At 34.7% G+C, this 21176-nt stretch overlaps 1 protein-coding gene across 2 annotated transcripts in view; it reads left to right on the forward strand.

Annotated features, from left to right (window-relative positions):
* LOC136039245 (LYR motif-containing protein 2-like) overlaps positions 1-21176 on the forward strand; it is a 48378-nt gene that overhangs the window by 2269 nt on the left and 24933 nt on the right. The window contains exons 2-3 of one of the 2 annotated variants that reach the window (XM_065722798.1): positions 748-904; positions 14804-14944. In XM_065722798.1, coding sequence (XP_065578870.1) covers positions 773-904; positions 14804-14944 — 273 coding nt within the window. In that variant the 5' untranslated portion in view covers positions 748-772. Of the gene's footprint in view, positions 1-747; positions 905-3042; positions 3144-14803; positions 14945-21176 lie in introns of those variants that run through there. The other variant, XM_065722799.1, reaches the window with a different exon arrangement.

The raw sequence follows: 21176 nt of genomic DNA on the forward strand, positions 1-21176 counted from the left end.
GCAGTTATTGAAAAACCATCAGCTGAAACACACCCTTTGTTTGGGTTAAAAAGAAACATAAAGCAAATAAACGCTGAATCTCGAAAATTTAACAGTTTAAATTAGGGATGTATTCTTTGAACTACTTTAAAAGAGTTCACTCTTCTGATTAGCCTAACTGAATATCAAGTTGGGCCTAGCTAAGAAATAGGGTAAACTTATGACAGTTCATATAACTGGCTTACCAATAAATTGAATATACCACTCGATGCCTTTTTTATGTTCTTTAACGAGTATAATAATCGCTTCTAGCGCAAATTCGAATTCAAGCACTTTTTGAGCTCTTAAAACTGACGAATTTTCAACTAAAGTACGAGTTATCGCTCGTTTCCCACTAAATAATACACCGTTTTCTCAATACACCGTATTATGAATGATTTTAGCACTGAAAAAAATGTAGTACTATTTTTTCGAAAACAATGGAAAAAGATGGCGTCATGGTTTCGGTAAAGGTCACTCTATTGACACAGTTCTTATTGAATCATAAGATTTTATGACCAGACTCTTGGATGATGGCCTTCACTACTCACAAACTGCTCTTAGTTTAGGTTAGGTCTTGAGAGGTTGTTTTTGAGCAGTTTGTGAGTAGTGAAGGCCATCATCCAAGAGTCTGGTCATAAAATCTTATGATTCAATAAGAACTGTGTCAATAGAGTGACCTTTACCGAAACCATGCTGACTTTTTGAAAGTGACTTATTTCTTTCAAGGTGGGACACCAGTGCATCATTTATAATGCTCTCTAGGACGGTCCATACAGTAGAAGTAAGAATCATAGGGCAACAATTACTGGCTTGGTCCTTTCTCCCTTTCTCGAAGATGGGCTTGATGTTGGCCTGCTTCCAATCACTTGGGAGCACTTTGGAAGTAAGTGATGTCTCACTTTATATGATGTTAATCATAGAGTATATATCCTTTGCTTTGCTTATTGTGTGTTTTATATCATAGGTGAATGGGTTATAATAAAAGATTGAAATCAACTGCTAAACCTACTAATTTCATATTTGTATAAACAATTTCAACGCTGCCATGAGTAGAAATAATATCTCCTTTTCTCTCACCACCTCCCAATTTTTCTTCTTTGCATGGTACTTAAGAACTTTTTTAATTTGTAGTTACCGGATCCTTTCTAATAGAAAATTTTAATTTTTTGGCTTTACATTTTTAGTTTGTCTTTATTCGTTGTATACCGTTTTTATGACTGTATTCGCTGCATTATAAATTTACTCATATATTCTGGGAAATGAACGAGGTGAGATGAATGTTGTAAAACATACAGGGAAAATACAAACTATATCAGGCAAAGACTAAATTTTTTACACTAGGAATACATTTTATTCGTACATATTGTAGTATTTTTATTCCAGTAATTAAGATATTTTTACAAATATTATTATATATTTTTTCCAAACGGAAGGGTACTGAAATAAGAAGTAAAAATTATTAAACAGAATCAAAGAGTAGATATTATGTTAAGTTGCAATTATGATTCATTACTAAGGAATCCAAGAAATAGAAGCTTTGATTTTAGTCGAGCTTTCAAGATTAGTTTTAGAATATTGTCAAAAATTGTTGTCCTTCATTTTTTCAACTAGTTTAGCACTGTTGATTCAGTTTTTTCAAGCATTGTGAATTTTTCATTCTTCATTTGTCTTCCTTTTTTTCCAAAGCAGTGATGGACTGAAAATTAACCACAGTAACGACCAAAAAAAGTTGACAAAACTTATTTCTTTTACATTTAATTCAAAAGGAATGCCTTGACCAAATTTCAAAGGGCAATTATTCTTACTTTTATTGCTTACAGTTTTATTGCTTAAAGTTTATTGCTTAGAGTTTTCTTGCTAGTTCTGGTGGTGGCCATTTCCTTGTGCTTTTGATTTGGATGTTATGCTATGTAATGCGTATTTTGTTAAATAGCACGTATATGCTTAGCAAAACAAATGAAATCAAAAGTACTTTCAGCGTCGCCTCAACGTGGCGGGGAAGTGATAACAAGGTGATGTTAGATATGAATACAAAGTAACTCCACTCTGGCTAAGCACGCTGAATCTGTTATATTGAATAATATACCTTGTTTTTTCACAGCACAGTAGAGGTAATATATAGAAGCAAAAAGTTCTATTCTCCATTAAAGATTTTTGACACACATCGAAAACCACAAAAACTCCATAAACTTGAATTTGTGCATGTACAACGACATAAGTTTTCGATAGAAAACCAAGTAACAACTTAAAGCATGGTTTTGACGTGTTGAGAAACTTTTGCAACTGTATTTTACCTATATTGTGATCCACATGTTCGAGGATAAGACCATACATACAAATCAGGTATGGTGGTGTAGATCCCTATGATATACTGTATGATAAGCTGTCTTTGTTTAAAACAGCTTAATTTTTTTGCTTCAAGAATAACAGAACAAGAAGTCAATGATCATTGTAGGCTATTTAGCAGTTATCACACAATTAAAGCTCTATGATCACTGAACAAGGTGAAGATCTATATCCCTAATGATAATCATCTAAAAGCTGCTGATCACAAGTATTTTTTTTTAAACTGAGATATTCTTAGCCACTTAATTGGAAGTTGTTTTTTTTTATCACACATTTCTGGAATTTGAAATCTCTCTGGAAACAGACCTTTCTTCCTTATGCTTTGGATATGAATCGCCACTATGTTTCTTCTGAAAAACCTCAGATAAATGCTGCAATTTCGTAGAATTTTTTTGTGGGGTTTTTGACGTCATAACCCTGCGATAATTACAGATGAAATTTTAGTCCGGACTGATAATTCTTCGAAGAATTCCAGACGGGTGCGGAATTAATTCTGCATACTTGAGATTTCGGACACGCTCTGAATAAGTATAACCACAGATCGTGTGACATATTCACCGCATATAAATACTTCTACGACAATACTTCTTGTCTCTGCTGTGGGCTTGGTAAAGCGTTTGGCAAAACTCGTTGAAAGGTTTGTAGGGACATCGTTAGGTATGCATGCTACAGCTTCCTCCACACATGGCCTTAAAAAAAACGTCTACAGGATGAAATCTATCGCAAAGAATTTAAAATATAAAGACATGGGTAAAAAGTTTCTAACTCTAAAACAGGCAAGTTAATTTCAGGTAACGTCACTTTGCTGAAGATTTAATCATGTCTATTTTTTCCTCTATTCATTATCTCTTAGGGGTTTCTAGCTCTTTTAAAAAAATACTACAAATTTGTTTTCAAAGTAACATTTTACAATAATTGTATTACGCTATAGGCTATAGGCCCTACCTAATATTCTTCTAATATGTTTTTATGATGCTCAATCCTAATGAAATTTACCAAAGTAAGATAACAATATAATAATTAAGAAACAAATTTGGGCTATGTATTTGCACATTAGGGTGCAAAAATATGTTAGGTACAATTATTCTGTATGCTATGTAGTAAGAAATGTATTCTAGCTTTACACTGTCCAAATACTTTACCAGCCCCCCACCCCCCCCAATTCTCAAATTTATAGCCTGAATTATATATTTTCCATCTATTAGGCTATGTCACTTATCTTTGTCTTGTCTCATGCTAAGCTATAAAAAAAAACTAAAAAAAAGAACAACAGTTCAATAATGTGTCAATGAATGAACAACTTGATCAATAGGATATATATCACACAAGCACCTATTTTACTACTAGGCCTAATACTATAAGAAAAATAATAATTACCATTCCTGAATCAGTTACTATAGGTAGTTTTTTTTTATAGAAACATGTTTTGAGGCCTTTTAGCCTATTAAGGGATCAAAATGTAATTCCCCCAGAAGCAATTAATGAATTATAAAAGGGCATACAAGAGGCATCAAATAATGTATTCACTTTCATCCTAGCTAAATTATGCTGTAAACTACAAATTGTATTCACTTTCATCCTAGTTAAATTGTGTTGTAAACTGCAAATTTACTTAAGTATAAATAATTATCTATGAATAAACCTTTATTTATTATTTATTCAATAAAAGATAGGCTACAAATTTTTATCCAAATTTATCCTAGCCTATAAAAAAATTTCATATAAATTATATGTCAAATTTGGCTGACATGCATCCCAAAGCCTTAATGATCAGGTCTGTAAGATCACAGTGAATTAATTTATTTGTTTCCATTGTCAGTAATATATAATGAATCAAAGAAAGATAGTCAATGTTTTTAAACCAAGATAACCAGCTTAAAAAGAAAAGTTGGTGAATAGTTTAGCTTCACCAAAAGCTTTGTCAAGTAAGGTATATATAGATTTACCATTAATAGTTTGACTAATAAATTTCATTGTCTAGGCCTATGTTTGCTTTATGCAACAGCCTCTAGGTGATTCAAACTTTAGTTTACAACCAAAAAGTAATTTGTATTGCACATACTTTTGAGAATTTAATGTTTAGTTGAACACCTTTGAAATAGCTATTTGAAAAGATTGATAAACATAAGTCTTCAGAAGCTCATATCAAAGCAAATGGTAGCTGGATCAATTTCAAAGCAATTAAGGGTGGCATATCTAAACCAATAGCCAGAACTCTGTATTCAAATTGCAAGGAGATATAACAGAAAATCACTCACATATAGCTACACCCATGAAAGTGGTAGGTGCCACTTTCATGCCCAGTGAACTCTCATTTTGAGGCTATAATGAACAGGAAGGCTCTCACAATTGAGATAATTTTTTACATTTGCTAGAAATAGTGATAGAAGAAAACCTAGGTCTTCAACCAAAACTAAAGTCTTAACAGAGGTAGTTTAGATCTAGACTGCCAAAATAAACTTGCTAGCACATTGGATGAGCTCTTGGACAAACAAACAAGAAACTGAATTAAGAAATATTGAGTAATATGCAAAAACAAAGAAAAACACCACTTGAAAAAATAACAACTTAGTTTTATTATTAGGTTTATTGAATTCAATGCTACCATCTGCAAGGAGACATTCCAAAGGGCTTGTCTTAAAAAATAGGTATAGTATACTTTGCTAAAACAATCAAGAATCTTGTTGAAAAGTATATAATAAAGAGCACCTGTGTGGCTCAATGCTGTGGTGGTGGAAGCATCATGAGTATAGCATGTAAGAGTGTTCAAGCTGTCATTAAATAGGTTGCACCACAAGCTAGGTATGTTCATTGCCATGCCCATCATCTAAATCTTGTACTAGTACAGTCATTAGCTTAGTGCATAGATGTGCAAAATTTCTTTTCTTGTGTCCAGATAATATGTGTTAATTAGTTGAAGTGCACCATGTCATATAGGCCTACTTTTTGGTAGAACCCAATAAGAACCTAGAATAAAGAGGATTGAGTTCAAACAGCTAGCAAACACACAACATTGCTAAAAGTTTCTGTCTGTTTAGAAAATATGGTTGCATTCAGGTGCTATTCTTAAAGCACCAAGGGCTATTTCAGATAAAAATAATTTAAACCAGCAGTTTAAAATAATTTAAACTGCTGGTGAAAATTGATCTCCTGTTCTTGTGTATTTTTCAAAATAATAAGCATCATCCTTGGTCTGATGGATATTGCAAAAAGCAACTCCAGTCCAAGATATAAATATTTTCAGATGTTAATTCTCTACTTCTAGCAGACAAGCAGCAGGTCCTACAGTTCTGATCTGAAAAAAAGGTCCAATTATAGTGGACAATAGAGGCTACTGTGCTGAGAGTATGTTAATATTTTCCTGGCTTACTGAAAAAGTTTGATTAAATATTAAACAAGCAGACATCTGATTAGCAATGATTTATGGTACAGTATAAAGCTCTAAATTGCATTTCTTATTATGAATATGTCATGTTTGGTAAATATATTTGTATATCAAGAAAAAATATATATTTATTTGCATAATGGAAGGTTCCTTTTCATCCCTTGTTCAAGTATTTTATCCTTAATCTAAAAGGGGTTTATACAACAGCCCAAAACATGAGTGGATGATGTTAGCCAATCAACAGCCAGATTTCAAAGTGATTATGCTTATACCTTAAATGTGATTGTACTTAAAGTAATGATTTCTTTTATTGAAACATCTCAACTTATTTTGAAATATTTCATGAGCTGGCTCCATTTTTTTTCTTGAACAAATAAACAGCAGGTGTATCACTGGCTAAAATATAGGGGGGAGGGGCAGTTTTTCACTGGCTAGTCATTTTATTGAATGTAGATTCAGACATTGGTTAAGTTTTGGAACAGTTCTAAATTTTCCACAATGCTTTGTACCCTTGTGAGGAGCAAACTTCTCCCTTATGCCCATTAAATGAGCCCTCCAGGTAACAAATATTCATGTATTAAAATTGTTTACTTTTCTAAACCAGAGCAGTACTAGCAAAATGTTAGAGAAGGGGTATCTAATCAAACAGTTCATGGTAACAAACTGTAGTAAGGAGCAACCCAGCTCAATAGTAAACGAAACTCTAAAAAACAGAATTTTGATCCTAAAAGATACAACAAAAGAATCGAATTTTCACGCCGGTTCTAAATATATAAGTTTCATCACATTTAGTCTTTGTCATCAAAAGTTACGAGCCTGAGAAAATTTGTCTTATTTTGGAAAATAGGGGGAAACATCTCCTAAAAGTCATAGAATCTTAACGAAAATCACACCATTGCATTCGGCATATCAGAGAACTCTATAACAAAAATTTCAAGCTCCTATCTAAAAAAAATGTACAATTTCGTATTTTTGCCAGACGACAAATCATGGGTGCATGTTTATTTGTTTGTTTGTTTGTGTTTTTTTGTTTTTTTTTCGGGGGTCGTCGTATTGACCAAGTGGTCCTAGAGTGTCGCAAGAGGGCTCATTCTTACGGAAATTAAAAGTTCTAGTGCCCTTTTTAAGTGATCAAAAAATTGGAGTGCACCTAGGCCCCCTCCCACGCTCATTTTTTCCAAAAGTCAACGGATTAAAATTTTGAGATAGCCTTTTTGTTCTGCATAGTCGAAAACCATAATAACTATGTCCTTGGGAATGACTTGCTCCCCCACAATCCCTGGGGGAGGGGCTGCAAGTTACAAACTTTGACCAGTGTTTACACATAGCAATGGTTATTGGGAAGTGTACAGACGTTTTCAGGGGGATTTCTTTGGTTTGGGGGGGGGGGGGTGGGGTTGATGGGAGTTGGATATGTGGGAGGATCTTTCCTTGGAGGAATATGTCATGGGCGAAGAAAAATTCAATGAAAAGGGCGCAGGATTTTCTAGCATTACTATAAAAAAACAATTAAAAAATAAACATGAAAACGTTTTTTCAATTGAAAGTAAGGAATAGCATTGAAATTTAAAACGAACAGAGATTATTACGCATATGAGGGGTTCTAAAAAACTTTAGCGTAAAGAGCGAGGTATTTAGGAGGAGATAAATACCTCGCTCTTTGTGCTAAAGTGTTTTTAGTAATTTCAACTTTTTATTCTACTGCCTTTTTGATTCAGGGGTCATTCTTAAAGAATTGGGACAAAACTTACGATTTAGTGTAAAGAGCAAGGTATTAACGAGGGTACAAACCCCCTCGTACACATAATAAAAATATAATAAAAATAAAAATATAATAACATAGAATAAATAAATAATAAAAATATAAGAATATAGAAGTTTGTTATGTAAGTTAATTCTTAAGTTACGCATATTTTTTACTAATAAAAACGTTCGTTAAAAATTAAAAGTTCTAGTAGCCTTTTTAAGTAACCGAAAAATTGGGGGGCAGCTAGGCCTCCTTCCCTACCCCTTATTCCTCAAAAACGTCTGATCAAATCTAAGAGAAAGCCATTTAGCCAAAAAAAAATTAATATACAAATTTCATTTCAATAATTTATGTGCGGAGAGCCAAAATCAAACATGCATTAATTCAAAAACGTTCGGAAACCATTAAAACTTAAAACGAACAGAAATTACTCTGTATATGAAATGGGTTGTCCCCTCTGCAATCCCTCGCTCTTTACGCTAAAGTTTGACTCTTTGCCACAGTTCTACTTTTTAAAACAATTAAAAGCTTTAGCATAAAGAGCGAGGCGTTGAGGAGGGGACAACCCATTTCATATACGGAGTAATTTCTGTTCGTTTTAAGTCTTAATGTTGCTCCTTACTTTCAGTTAAAAAAACTAGTTTTTTTTATTTAATCTTACCATCAAAGATTAAGGTTTTGCTAAGCAGTGCAAACACAGTGTTAAAAAAATTAAAGGAATAAAAGGTTTTCTGTTTTTTCTCATATTTTATAACTCAGTTTCTTTATAAGCCTGTTATAGACATCATGGAGGGGTGTCTGCATTGCCTGGAACCATTTGTTTACAATCTTTATGATGAAAATGTGAGAAGAGGACATGTTCAATATCAAATACCAGACCACCAGATGATTGGCCTTGTAACCTATGGAAATAATACTGTTTTGAGGATTTAATTTAGGAGATATAATCAAAGTCTGGCTGGGGCAGTGTAGAGAATAGGATAAATGATGGATGAATGATAGTCAATCATCCATTCTAGATAAGAACTAAGGTAGAAAGGCACAGAGTAAGGGCAATTAAAATAGTCAGTGAGTTCTATGAGTGATTTGAAGGTATTTGGAGACCCCAATAAAAGTTTTTTAAAGATAAATGACTGACCATGTCCACAGGACTTTGCAGGCAATTGGGTAGCTGAGATTGCTCATACTATATGAGCCCTGTCTACAGGGAAAGCCCACTGGAATTGCAATGGAAGGACAAGAGTTGTAGCTGGGCAATTTTCATCATCATTGTCAAAAAATTCATTTGCATAGCCAGCGCAGGAGTATGTTGTCTTAGGATTTCAGGTTCTTGGGTTCTTATTGAACATACAAAACAACACACCCACTGGCCAAGATTCAAAATTCTATTATATACAAGAAAAGCACAAAGAAAAATAGTAATTAAGAAAAAGACAAGAATACACAAGCGTTATTTTCAGCAAGTGAAGAAAACAAGAAGGTTAAGGAGGTATTGCAGAAGAGACTTCCACTAAGCTCTTCTCACAGAAAATGAAACAATTTTTTCACCAAGGATGAATTAGCAGAAGTCTTTGGTGAAACATCTGCATTATATTTTTTTATTTGCTAGCTGAAAATCATCCTCATTTATTTTTGTCAGTTTTTTATTTATTTTTGCTTTGTTCTTTATTTTTCCTGGCATGTCATCTATAGCTAGTTTTGTGTCATGATGTATCTGAAACTCTATTAAGCACCAGCTAGGCAGCTCTATCTTAAGTGAAGAGCTATATTAAGGTGCACACACCTTGCATTTCACTTGATATTCCAAAGCTTTGGAGACAAAGTCACTCATGAACATTAGAAGTATTAAGAATTGTCATTGAAAGAGATACTTTGGAAGTCAGAATTTGGGTAACTTGATACTATGAGAAGCCTTTAACAAACTTTGTATATAATTTTGAAGCCTTCCATTACTGCCTGTACTATAGCTTCTTGCACAATTCTGGTTAATTTCATTTCGGAATTTATTTAATTGTTAATTAATTTTAGTACTAATTTGACTAAGATACATCTTAGTTCTGATTCAACGTTTCACATGCTGTTATTTGGAAAAAGTGACTTATAGTCCACAATACTTGCAGGAACAGGCAGTTGGTCAGGAATTACTGGCTGTAGTATTATGATATCATTAAATTTCTGAAACAACTTTGATTACTTTTGCCTTAAATTTATTTTCTGCTGTTTGTTCAAATAGCCTAAGAAGTCAATCAATCAGAAAATTTGGCCAATCAGAGTTTGGCTAAGCACATTTTTAGGAGCAACAATAGACTTACAAATTTAAAACAAAAAGCTATTTATTGGTCAGCAGTCTTCCCATCATATGGTGATGCAGTAGGTTTGACATTAATTTGATAATACAGGACCCAGAGTTTAAACCCAGCTGTGGCAGAACACTGCTGGGCCAACTCAGGGACCTTAAGTAGTCAAGAGGCGTTGTTAATCCAATTACTTTTTACTTTTTTCAGCAGCTCTTCACTTTTTGGGCAAATGAGTATATCCAAGCTAATACGCTTCTTAATATTTTCTGTGCTACATAAAAATTATAGAATAAGCTTAAAACACAAATATCTTATGAACACTAAGAGGAGGCAATTGTAATCCTGTTCTAGAAGTGCTTTCTATTAATATTTCTAGAATAATGAAAAAAAATATGACCTTTACCCAGCTCAGCCAAGAAATATGAAGGTGCAGATATTTTAAATATGGCTTTCAAAGTAGCTAAACAACCATAAACAGTGCTTATAAAAAAATTGTATTGTATGAAGAAAAATATTGGTTAAAAAAATTTGAAACTGGAATTGTAAAAATTAGGTTCATATTATATCTAACCTTCCTTACAAAGGGAGCATGAGATACACAAAGCTCAGAAAAAGGTTGACAAACAGGAATCCAAATGCTCAGAAGCTCATATAGTCCCATAACTAAATTATCTGAAAGACAACAGGACACACTGGCGTGTCCACATGTCCCATGAGTTACAAACCTTCTCCCAGTAAATTGCATGGTGATGCAGAACACCATTGTGGGAGGATCCTCTATAGGAGGACAACTGCAGCAGGGCGTAAGATCCAGATCTATAGACAACGGCCTCTGCAAAGGGCTGCCTCAACCCTTTCCGGCTACCTGAGAGACTGGGGACCTAGTGGTCAACTCTATTCTCACTTGAGGAGTAGCACCCCTCAAGGAAATTGTAACCTGTAAACAACACAGGATTTGCATGGGATTCTGATTAATGGATAATTCTTCTAGACTTCCTCTGCTTTGACAGGCGTTTTTGGGATGAAAAATCTCTTCCTAGCTAATTTATATACTATGGGTTGCCGTACCATAGTGGAATAATATTTGTAGGCATGAAAATATAATGAGTTGGCGGTAATAGGCTTCTGGGCTTGGTCTGTTTTGATGGGTGTTTTCGGGATGAAAAAACCTCTTCCTAGCTAACTTATCTAATATGGGTTGCCTCCCCATAGCTCCCCAAAGCTGCTAAGTCTTGTATAGGCTGGGAAGGTATTAATAATAGAAAACTAATTGCTGATTTTATGACTATAAAGTTCAGGGTATCAGGTTAGTAGTATATGACCCTGTTGAACCAACTGACAAAGATACTAGTGACTCAGATGTATTGTGCTTACAGTTACTGGAGCAAATAGATAGGGTCCCATGTATAAATATGGTGTTTTTACTAGGAGATTTTAACGCCCAGGTTGGTTGAAATAGGGATTGATGGTATCCTAGCCTAGGTAAGTTTTATAGGTATAACAATCTAGTTATAACCAATATGGTGTTTCATCCTAAAATGGCCCATAAGTTGACATGGTATTCACATGATGGTAAGACAGCAAACCTTGTTGATTATGTTGTAGTAAACCGAAGACTGGAGGATCACTACAAGATACTAGGGTATATGAGTGCTGTTATTAATGTTAAAAGTAAAGATCACCATCTAGTAGTGTCTAGGGTTAATTTAAAGCAGAAATTTCGGAAGGGTAACTACCTCCCAGGAAGTTATGATGCTGGTAGACTCCAGGATGAGAATTTGAGAGAAATTTTTTAGGAACAGTTGAATACTAAACTTGAGAGTTTAAAATTTGACAATGTAGAAGATGGTTAGAATAATTTTAGAAAAACAATTTTTGAAGTTGCTGATGGTATCTTAGGGAAAAAGTTAAGACTGCAGCTAGGAATATTAGTGAAAAAGCTTTATGTTTAATAGAGAGGACAAGGGGTTTGTACAAGAATTATCTAATTGATAGATCATATGAAAACAAAAGGAATGTAAAGAAAGGGGAGAAATAATTAAAATATGAACTAAAGATGTGTGAAGTTGAGGCCATGAATAAAATTGCTGAGGATCTGGAAACTGCAGCCAGACGGCATAATAGTAAAATACTGTACTAGCATGTTAATAAATTGAGAGGGAGTAGTCAATATGGACTTTTCCCAGTTAAAGATAGGAACGGGGCCATAATTAGTGATAAGGGAAGAGCTAAAGAGAGATGGGCGGAACATTTTGAGAATGTGCTAAACCAAGATACAGTTGCAGAAAAAAATATAGAGGAAAATGAAAAAGTTTGTGATATCTTTGATGTGAAGGAAGATTTGTTTTGTGAGAAAGAACTAGCAACAGTAATAAAAAGATTAAAAAATAATAAGGCTCCAGGTGCTGATAGTGTAGTAAATGAGTTTCTTAAATATGGTGGCTCTGAGGTTAGAAATAAGGTACTGAAGATTATGAATATGATTTTTGAAAAGGGGGAAGTACCTAACGATTTTAGGAAAACCTTAATTAAACCACTGTGTAAGAAAGGTGATAAGAGTCAGTGTATTAATTATCTAGGCATTAGTTTGGTCTCTGTAGGTAGCAAATTACTTAGTAATATAATACTTTTTAGACTGAGAGATGATGTAGACAAAGTTTTAAGAGAAGTACAGTGCAGTTTTAGAAAAAGTAGAGGATTTGTCAACCAAATTTTCATAAATGGGGTAATAAATGAGAAGTGCCTTAGTTGTCAAAAACGTTGATTTTCAGTTTTATAGATTATGAACAAGCATTCGATCCTATTGATGGAAGAGCTTGAACAAAGGTCTTATTCTTATATGACATACCAGACAAATAGATTAAAGTGATTAGCGCTATATATAAGAATAATACTGCTGCGGTTGAGGTAGGAAAGGAGGTTTAGCAGCTCGTTTTGTATTAAATCAGGATTTAAGCAGGTTTGTGTTCTACCCTTCTTTGTATGTATCATTTTATTGGACTTTGTCTTAATTGCAAAGGAAAGGCAATTGGAGACCACGGAATCAAATGGGGAGGAAAAACTTTCCTGGACTTAGATTATGCTGATGATTTAAGCATTCTAGACGAAAGTGTGAGCATAATGAATTAACTTTTAGAGGTTTTGTGAGTTCAGGGTGCTAGAATAGGTTTAAAAATTAATCTTAAGAGGACTAAGTCACTAAGGCTAGGAATAAATGAAGATGAAAAGGTGACGTAGGGTAACGAAAAGATTGATTTGGACAGCTTCACTTACCTTGGTAGTATTATTAGTAAAGACAGTGGGAGCAATGAACATGGTAAAAGTTGAATAGCCAAGGCTTGGGGTGTTTTTTTTTCACAGTTAAAAAAAGTTTGGAAGAATAGGAAAATAAGTCTACAAATTAAGATTTGAATATTAGAAGGTACAGTGATGACAGTGGTTAAATATGGCTCTGAAGCATGGGCGCTCCTAAAAAAAGATGAAGATTTACTAGATGTTGTCAAGAGAAATTGCCTATGGATTGTTCTGGGTACCTGACTGACTGACTGTATTTCAAACAGTAGGCTGTACGAAAAATGTGGTTCAATCCCGCTTTCTAGGTCTATAATGAAAGAAAGGTTGAGATGGCTAGGGCACGTTCCGTGGATGATGGATTGACGAAGATTGTCCTTTTCGGCTAATCGAAAGGGCTAAATGAAAATCAGGTTGTCCTTGTCTGGGATGGGAGGATGTCATAAAGAAAGATTTAAAGGAAATGGGAACTCCCTGGGAGGGTGTAAAGAAGGAGGTTTTGAATAGATTGGGATGGAGGAGGAGGAGCATGCGTAGCTGTGTTGGCTTCAGGCGGCTTGGTTCTGCGGTGAGTTGTTAGTAGAAGTAGTAGTATTTTATTTCCAACGGATATACCATAAGGTTATTGGAATCCATTATAACGAAAAGACAAAGAAAAGGCAGAAAAGGATGCATCAATTCCAAAACACCCAAAGAATATCATCCCTTTGGTGGGTGATAAGAAACTTTATTCCTATATTGAGTGAAAAACTGAGTAGAATTCTAAAAAACATAACCTGAATGTCATCTTTAAAAATTCTTATTAAATAGAGAGCTTTTTCAACAGCAGCAAAGATGAAGCCAGTCCCATTTTGCTGATTGGTTCCCTCTTCTTGTGGTTGTTTCTATGTTGAAAGAACCCAAAATCAATTGAGGGAGAGGTTGCAGAGGTCATGACCAAAATATTTGCAATGTAATCTGCCTTTTTTCGCTGGCTGTTATTATCTTTTTTTTTCTTCTTTGAGGATTTTATCGTTTTGTCATGATTAGCCCGTGTGATCTCAGAAATTAGTATTTATCATTCTGCACTGAGGATGGTCAAGCGGAGCTCATGAGCGGAATATTTGCATTGTAATCTGGCTTCTTTTTTTTTCACTGACTGTTGTTATCCTCGTTTCTCTCTTCTTTACGTTTTTTTTATCGTTTTGTAAACGAAAATGCTTTCTTAAACCACTCATTTCCATTCTTATGTTTGGTTGTCCTTTAGACCCTTTTTTGAAGGGGGGGGGGGTCCTCTTTATGCATTACTTACATGCAGGAATGGTGGTAAATGTTTCTGAAATGAAGTGAGAAAGCAATGGGACCACATTAGACAATCCATTGAAAGCTTGAAGTCATCAAAAGACTAAGAATCTTTTGATTTGACACAAGGTATATCTTAGACAGAACAAAATCTTGCCTAATGAGTTACATGGTTTCCTAGAAGTCATTTTCAAATTTGGCACACTAGTTTTGACCCTTTGAAGGTGTTGATAGACTTTTCGAAGTGGGGAAGGGGACCTCCTAACTGATATTTCCTGGAAACTTCTTTATATACCTTAGAGACAAATGGACTCGAGGGCTCCCCCCCCATTTCTGCTTAAGCTATACAAAAAGTATTCAACTTTGTAGTTTGGGACTTTGGTTTTTGAACTTGCAATTGCTGTTATTTATAATGAATATAATATTGTTTTATAGTTTATGCTGAGGCAAGATGTATTGAAGCTTTATAGAGATGTGTACCGAATGACCAGAAGTATTGCAGATCAACGTCAAAAGAATGAGATAAGAAGTTGGGCAGCTTCTGAGATAAGAACACATAGAAACCACCAAGATGAGGTATTAAATGGGTGGCTCTACAGAGAGATAGCTCCCCCGTTATTGGAAAAATATTTTAAGTATTATTACACTTAAGCATACAATTACATTTACATACTTACCTACACAAAAGGGGCAAAAGTGGGGGGATGAGTGCTACCAGGAATTTCTTTATGGGGGGAGCTACAAGGGGCTTTGTTTTTCCCATTGGAGATTCAATATTCGCTTGACTGTTTATCCTAAAATTAATTTATGATATTCTAACCCCATTCCCTCAAGTTGAATTTTTTAATTGGTAAAATTTATACAGAGGTGATTATCATGCTCAATGCCCTCTTATATAAAGATGTTAGAATGGCAGTTAAAGGAGGGAATGGCAGCCCCTTTCAACTTTAAGAGAACCTTGGGTCAAACAGTTTGTGCAAATAAACTGTAAGTAAAGAGCAACCCTTATCAATAGAACCCTAAACTCTATAAAATGAAATTTTGATAACAACATATACAACAACAGATCCATTATTTTTGCTGATTCTGAATCTGCAACATTTATGAATTTTAATATTGCTGATCAAACGTTAATAGCAAATGAAGATTTGTTTAATATTAAAAGAAGAGGTGCAATCTTGATGAAAGCAATACAGTGAGATTCAACGTGCATGAGAACCCCAAAGTTGCGATCTGCTAAACATGAAATTTCCCTTTTTCCAGAGAAGGATGGTCATGTATATATGTTTTTTCTCCAGGAATTATTGTATTGACACAATAGTCCTTATTTTTCAGTATTTATTTAAAGAGTATACATCTAAATAGAAATTTAAGGATCTAGTGCTTTATATGTGTAACACAAGAGATCACGCCAGAAGAAAGACAGCTATAAGCCATTTACTCAATAAAAATAACGGAAATAGAGTATAACGTTCACACCAATAGATTAAGAGGGAGAGACCAAAGGCCCTGAAAAAGCATTTTGTCACTCAAATATATATAATGAATATTCAAATGATTACAGATTTAAACTCTGACCACCGCTCATTAGGGAGAGTGTATATAATGACGAATACAAAGTGAAGCATGCGTTATGGGCTCTGTGGGGGCAAAAGCTCCTTTTTGATTGCAAAGACGATAGTTTATTCATCAAGATTATAAGAGGAGGAGATATTCTAAATGAGCTTTTTTTTTCAAAAAAAAAATGGATCATGGTTATTCCTGTTGGGGCAACCCAGTAAATCATGGTTGTCCTCTTAGGGGAAATTTAGTAAGGAACAAACCCTATCCACAATGACCGAAATACGATTAAGGGACAATATTTTGGGGTTTCAAAGCGAATAGGGGCACATTGAAATTCTGTGCTTATCTCAAAAGCAGGTCAAAATTGTTGGGGTAACAAGTTGAAAAGTAACAAGAATTCCTAATTAGGTTTAAAAAATGGTTGCTGTTATCGAAGTCCATGCACTTCATAAGAGTTAGGATAGGCAGGACTGGATTATGATATTTACATTAAAGTACGATTTTTTACCCCCCAGTGCTATAAGAAGTATTGCTCAAACAAGGGCAATTGAAATGGGATACACAGTATTTTTTATAAGACCACAAAAAGGGAAGAGTACAATGATGCAAAAATTCTATTCGAAACTTTTTCTATTTAATGGCAGTAGCAATTGCACATGTTTTATGCTCATAAGTGTTTTCAGTAAAGTGTTATAGAACTATTTGTAAAAAACAAAGGATTGAGGATCTTATAAAATTGCTTGATCAAATTTAGCTTATCAAAAATTCAATACAGTTAAGTTTAAAGCTACTGAGAATAAGTTGCTAGTGTAAGAAAATCAACGTAATAAACAAAAAGCAAAACAAAGTGATCTTTATAAAATTATTTCGTGAAATTTAGCCGAACGAAAACCCGTGGTAGAGGTTGCAAACCCCTATTCATAATTATACATTACTACGTATTTTTCCCTAGGAAGGTCATGGATGCGTGTTTTTTTCTTATTTTATCATAAAGGATGGTTTATCGAATTAAGGGTCATAAAGTAGCCTACTCATTTGAGGGCTCGGGCAGGGCTTGTTTGAACGAAAATGGAAGGTCATAGTGATATTTTTCAGTCACAAAATGGATCGTACCACATCAAACAGTGCCCTAATGCCATTTTGTGCCCTAAAACAACAATTTACCCTAAATAACTGGCGTCAGGATACCAATGATCTAACGCCAAACGTCATTTTGTGCCCTAAAACAAAAATTTTGGTCTGAATAGACTCACTTGCTGTCAAGTGCGTGTTTTCGGACAGCCAATAATTTTAGAACTATGAAAAGGATATTTGTGTCGCCTTTCAATTTCAGAAACCATACTACCGGTTGCACATTAAATGTACTTCCTTACTTGTACTTGGATCAGGACACAAGCTATCATGAAGGGTCCCATTTGCCACCATGTCTCCAGAACCCACCAATCGGCTCGAGGTCAGATTTGATATAGTTGAGCCAAGTTTTGGCTTGTTCTCCATGTCGTTTTCTCTAATCAGGTGCTGGTGTGCAGCGTAAGCTTTAATTTGTAAAAGTCTCGGCCGGTCTTCGGCAAATATGCCCGAACCAGGACAAGTGGCGACGTCGAATGATAGTTGTGATGTCGTATTTCTGGTCACATGACTGGCGGATGATCGTATTTGGGATTCGGTTGCTGAGACGTAACCCCAATATGCTCTTTAGGCATCTGTGTTCAAAAATGTTGAGGGTGTGTCCTTTGGCGACGTTTAAATGCCACATCTCAAAGCCGTACAGTAAAATCGATCGGACTAGGGCATCGTAAATAAGTATTTTCCTTTCCTGGTGGATTTCCTTCCTTTTCTATAACAGCTTCCACAGCTGTGTGAAGACAGCGGAAGCTGATGCAATGCGACATTGAATTTCTTCGCTACATCCGCCGTTGATGTCGATTTATGATCCGAGATACTTGAATTTATTGACAACTTCTTTCTGTCTTTGGTTCAGGGTTATAGGAGTCGAGTTTATTTCCGGGGCATTATACATAGCTTTAGTCTTGTATTAATCTTGAGCCCGACTGGGGCAGCAACTTCGGAGACTTTCAGAAGCATGTTCTAGGTTTCGCCAAGAAAAAAGTGTCATGGCTCGTACAGTTCATCGAAAACGAGCGGTTATTACAAACTTTTTATGCAGTGACACTAACAATTATGCAGTATTGCATAATTGCAATGCTGAATGAATGGCATTTTTGGGTAGTATACGCGAAAAAAAGTTCCCGTGAATAACTATAGGGGCAGTTCAATTTCAAATGGTGTCAAATGATATATTTTAAGATATGTGGTCTTGTTTTACATTTGGTCTTTTTTAGTAGTCCATATCAGTAAATGTTTACCGTAGCATAAACCTAAGGAAACTAAAAATCAAAGAGAAATATTTGTTGAAGCAGCCGTTATTTAGGGTAAAAACAGGTCGGTTCCATTTTTTGGTATAAAAAACTGAAGCACAGAAGTGGATTAACGCGATTGCTTTGCCGTTTCTGTCCAAAGATCGAATGGTGCCGACTTCTAGGTGACATGTGCTATATTTATTGCTGTTTGAAAGACTTACAAGAAATTGCTAATCAAACACTAGTATCAGGAACAGGAGGTAAAGGGAGCTTTGCCCCCTCATATATAGGATAATTTCTGTACGTTATAAGTTTTAACGTAGCTTTACTCTTTCATTTAAATAAAACTGTTGTCTTTTATTTATTTCATATATGTCAAAATGTTTTTTTTCTGTTTTAATGTATTTTCACACCATTTATGTATCCATTTTTATTTTCACTTCTTTCGTGATTATTTGTTTTTGCACTGAAGATGGACAAAAACTTAATAAATTTACGGGCCATTACTAATCACTATTTCTTGATTAGTTTGAATAAACCGCCTTTAGAGAGGCACTAGCTAACTTCAAGATGAAGAAGATTATTAGACACTGAATAGTCCAGTCGAAAATACTTATAGGGAAGTACTAATCAAACTCTAGCGATAAAAGGTGTTGACAAAGGGGGCGCCGCTTCCTCATATGTTGTACAGTTTATGTGTTTTAAGTTTTAATGTGACTTTTTACTGTCATTTATACGAAGTTAATTTTTGTTTACTTACTATAAGTAGATACTTTTCTTTTACTTAAAATCTATTTTTAAATAATTGGGTTATTCTTGTTTTATCTATGCTTTTTACTTTTTTTCGCATTGAAAATTCGCAAAAATTCAATAAAACTTTTTAGGTGAATTTAATCATCATTTTCAACTATCTTTAAAGAAAGGATAAACATTCCAAAGAAGATGATTCCTTGAATAGTTCATACCACAATAACATTTTTCTATATCATTCCACAAGGGAGAAAGGACCTTTACTAGGGTTCACACCCTTTTTGCACAAGAAAGAGAAGAAAGATGTGCCAAAAGTATCAGGCCAGACTCTTGTCTGTTCCTTTGTTTTTCTGGAACCCGTTTATTGTTAATGCTTTAGTATTCGTCAATTTATTTTCCGTCATTAAGGTCTATGTTTCCAGTGGAATTTTCGGTATCTTAGTTTTCTGCTCTTCTAAGATTTTAATATATTAGCGCCTCTGTCGATTCCACCAATGAGACTGAGTCAAAGCATGGACAGCATTTTTTAGGGACACAAACAATTTTTGGGTAGCCTAAAGGCTGAAAACTATGTTACGCTGGTAGACCTGATGCTCACAAGTGCCAAAAATCTTGGTTGTAGCATGAGCAGTAAAATACACTACTCATATATCTACTTGAACTGTTCTCCAGGAAATTTTGATACTACCAGTATACAACAGGGTACAATAGTTCACCAAGACATAGAGATTATGGAGGATCGCTACCAAGGACGATGGGATACTCATATGATGGCAAATTACTGCTAGAGTTTGAAATAGAATGTTCAAGCAAAGTAAAAGTGTCTTGTATATTCAAGGGGGCTATGCAAAAGAAGCTTCCGAAGTTTCAAGTAGATGTAGACGACAATTTTGCTATCATTCTTTAGCTGACATTCAGTTCTGTCAATCTACCGAACTATTTTTCCAGCAAAGTAAAAGTCGTCTTGTGTATATTCAAGAGGCTATGCAGAAAGAGTTTCCGAAGGTTCAAGTAGATGTAGACGACAATTTTGTTATCATTCTTTAGCTGAGATTCAGTTCTCTCTATCTACCAAACTACGTTCCCAGCAAAGAGGCTATGCAAAAGAAACTTCTGAAGGTTTAAGTAGATGTAGACGGCAATTTTGTTATCATTCTTTAGCTGAAATTCAGTTCTGCCTATCTACCAAACTACGTTTCCAGCAAAGAGGCTATGCAAAAGAAGCTTCCGAAGGTTTAAGTAGATGTAGACGACAATGTTGCTATCATTCTTTAGCTCAGATTCAGTTCTGTCCATCTACCGAACTACCTTTCCAGCAAAGTAAAAGTCGTCTTGTGTATATTCAAGAGGCTATGCAGAAAAAGCTTCCGAAGGTTTAAGTAAATATAGATGCCAATTTTGTTATCATTCTTTAGCTGAGATTCAGGTCTGTCTATCTACCAAACTATGTTTTTTAAATTCGGTGTTCATAGTTCTTTAGATTGAGAATACGTTGAATATTAGTGGAAAATTGCTGAAGATAAGACAATTACATTATTTTTTAAGTAAATTTAGATTCTTTACAAAGACAAAATTATCAGTAATATCAATTCTGGCTCAGAGAATGGATAGATCTGAGAATAATGGATCTAATCATAGAAGTACCTTATCCTTTTGGTATAAATCACTTATTCAGGCTTGTTGTAAAATCGCTTTGTTTCAGTGGGGAAAAAAAGGGGGACTAATGAATATTAATTTAAGTATCTCGCTTTTTGATGCAAGTTACAGCTGCGGGCTTGTTGCGAAATCACTTGTCTCAGAATCAACATACCTTAATCAACATATACCTTAATCTAACTATTTTTGTAGTCACAGGAAAGGGGGGGGAGAAGAACAGAGAGGCGACGAGAGAAGATTCTATGCACCATGTTACATTGTCTGTTTGTTAGTTGTAGCCTTATTATGTGCATATACATGAAAAAAGCCAGATTCCAAAAAATTTCGTTGTGAGATTTCGCCGTTACCCCAGAGTCACGTTAATTTTGTTGTTTGAAATCGTAATCTTAATTTTCAGAGTTTAGCCTACTGCTCGCTCTACTTCTTTGTGGTGTAGAATGAGCATTGTCTTTTTACCGTTATTTCCCGAAAACTTATTA

Source organism: Artemia franciscana, chromosome 19 (assembly GCF_032884065.1).
Source record: "Artemia franciscana chromosome 19, ASM3288406v1, whole genome shotgun sequence".
Taxonomy (NCBI): domain Eukaryota; kingdom Metazoa; phylum Arthropoda; class Branchiopoda; order Anostraca; family Artemiidae; genus Artemia; species Artemia franciscana.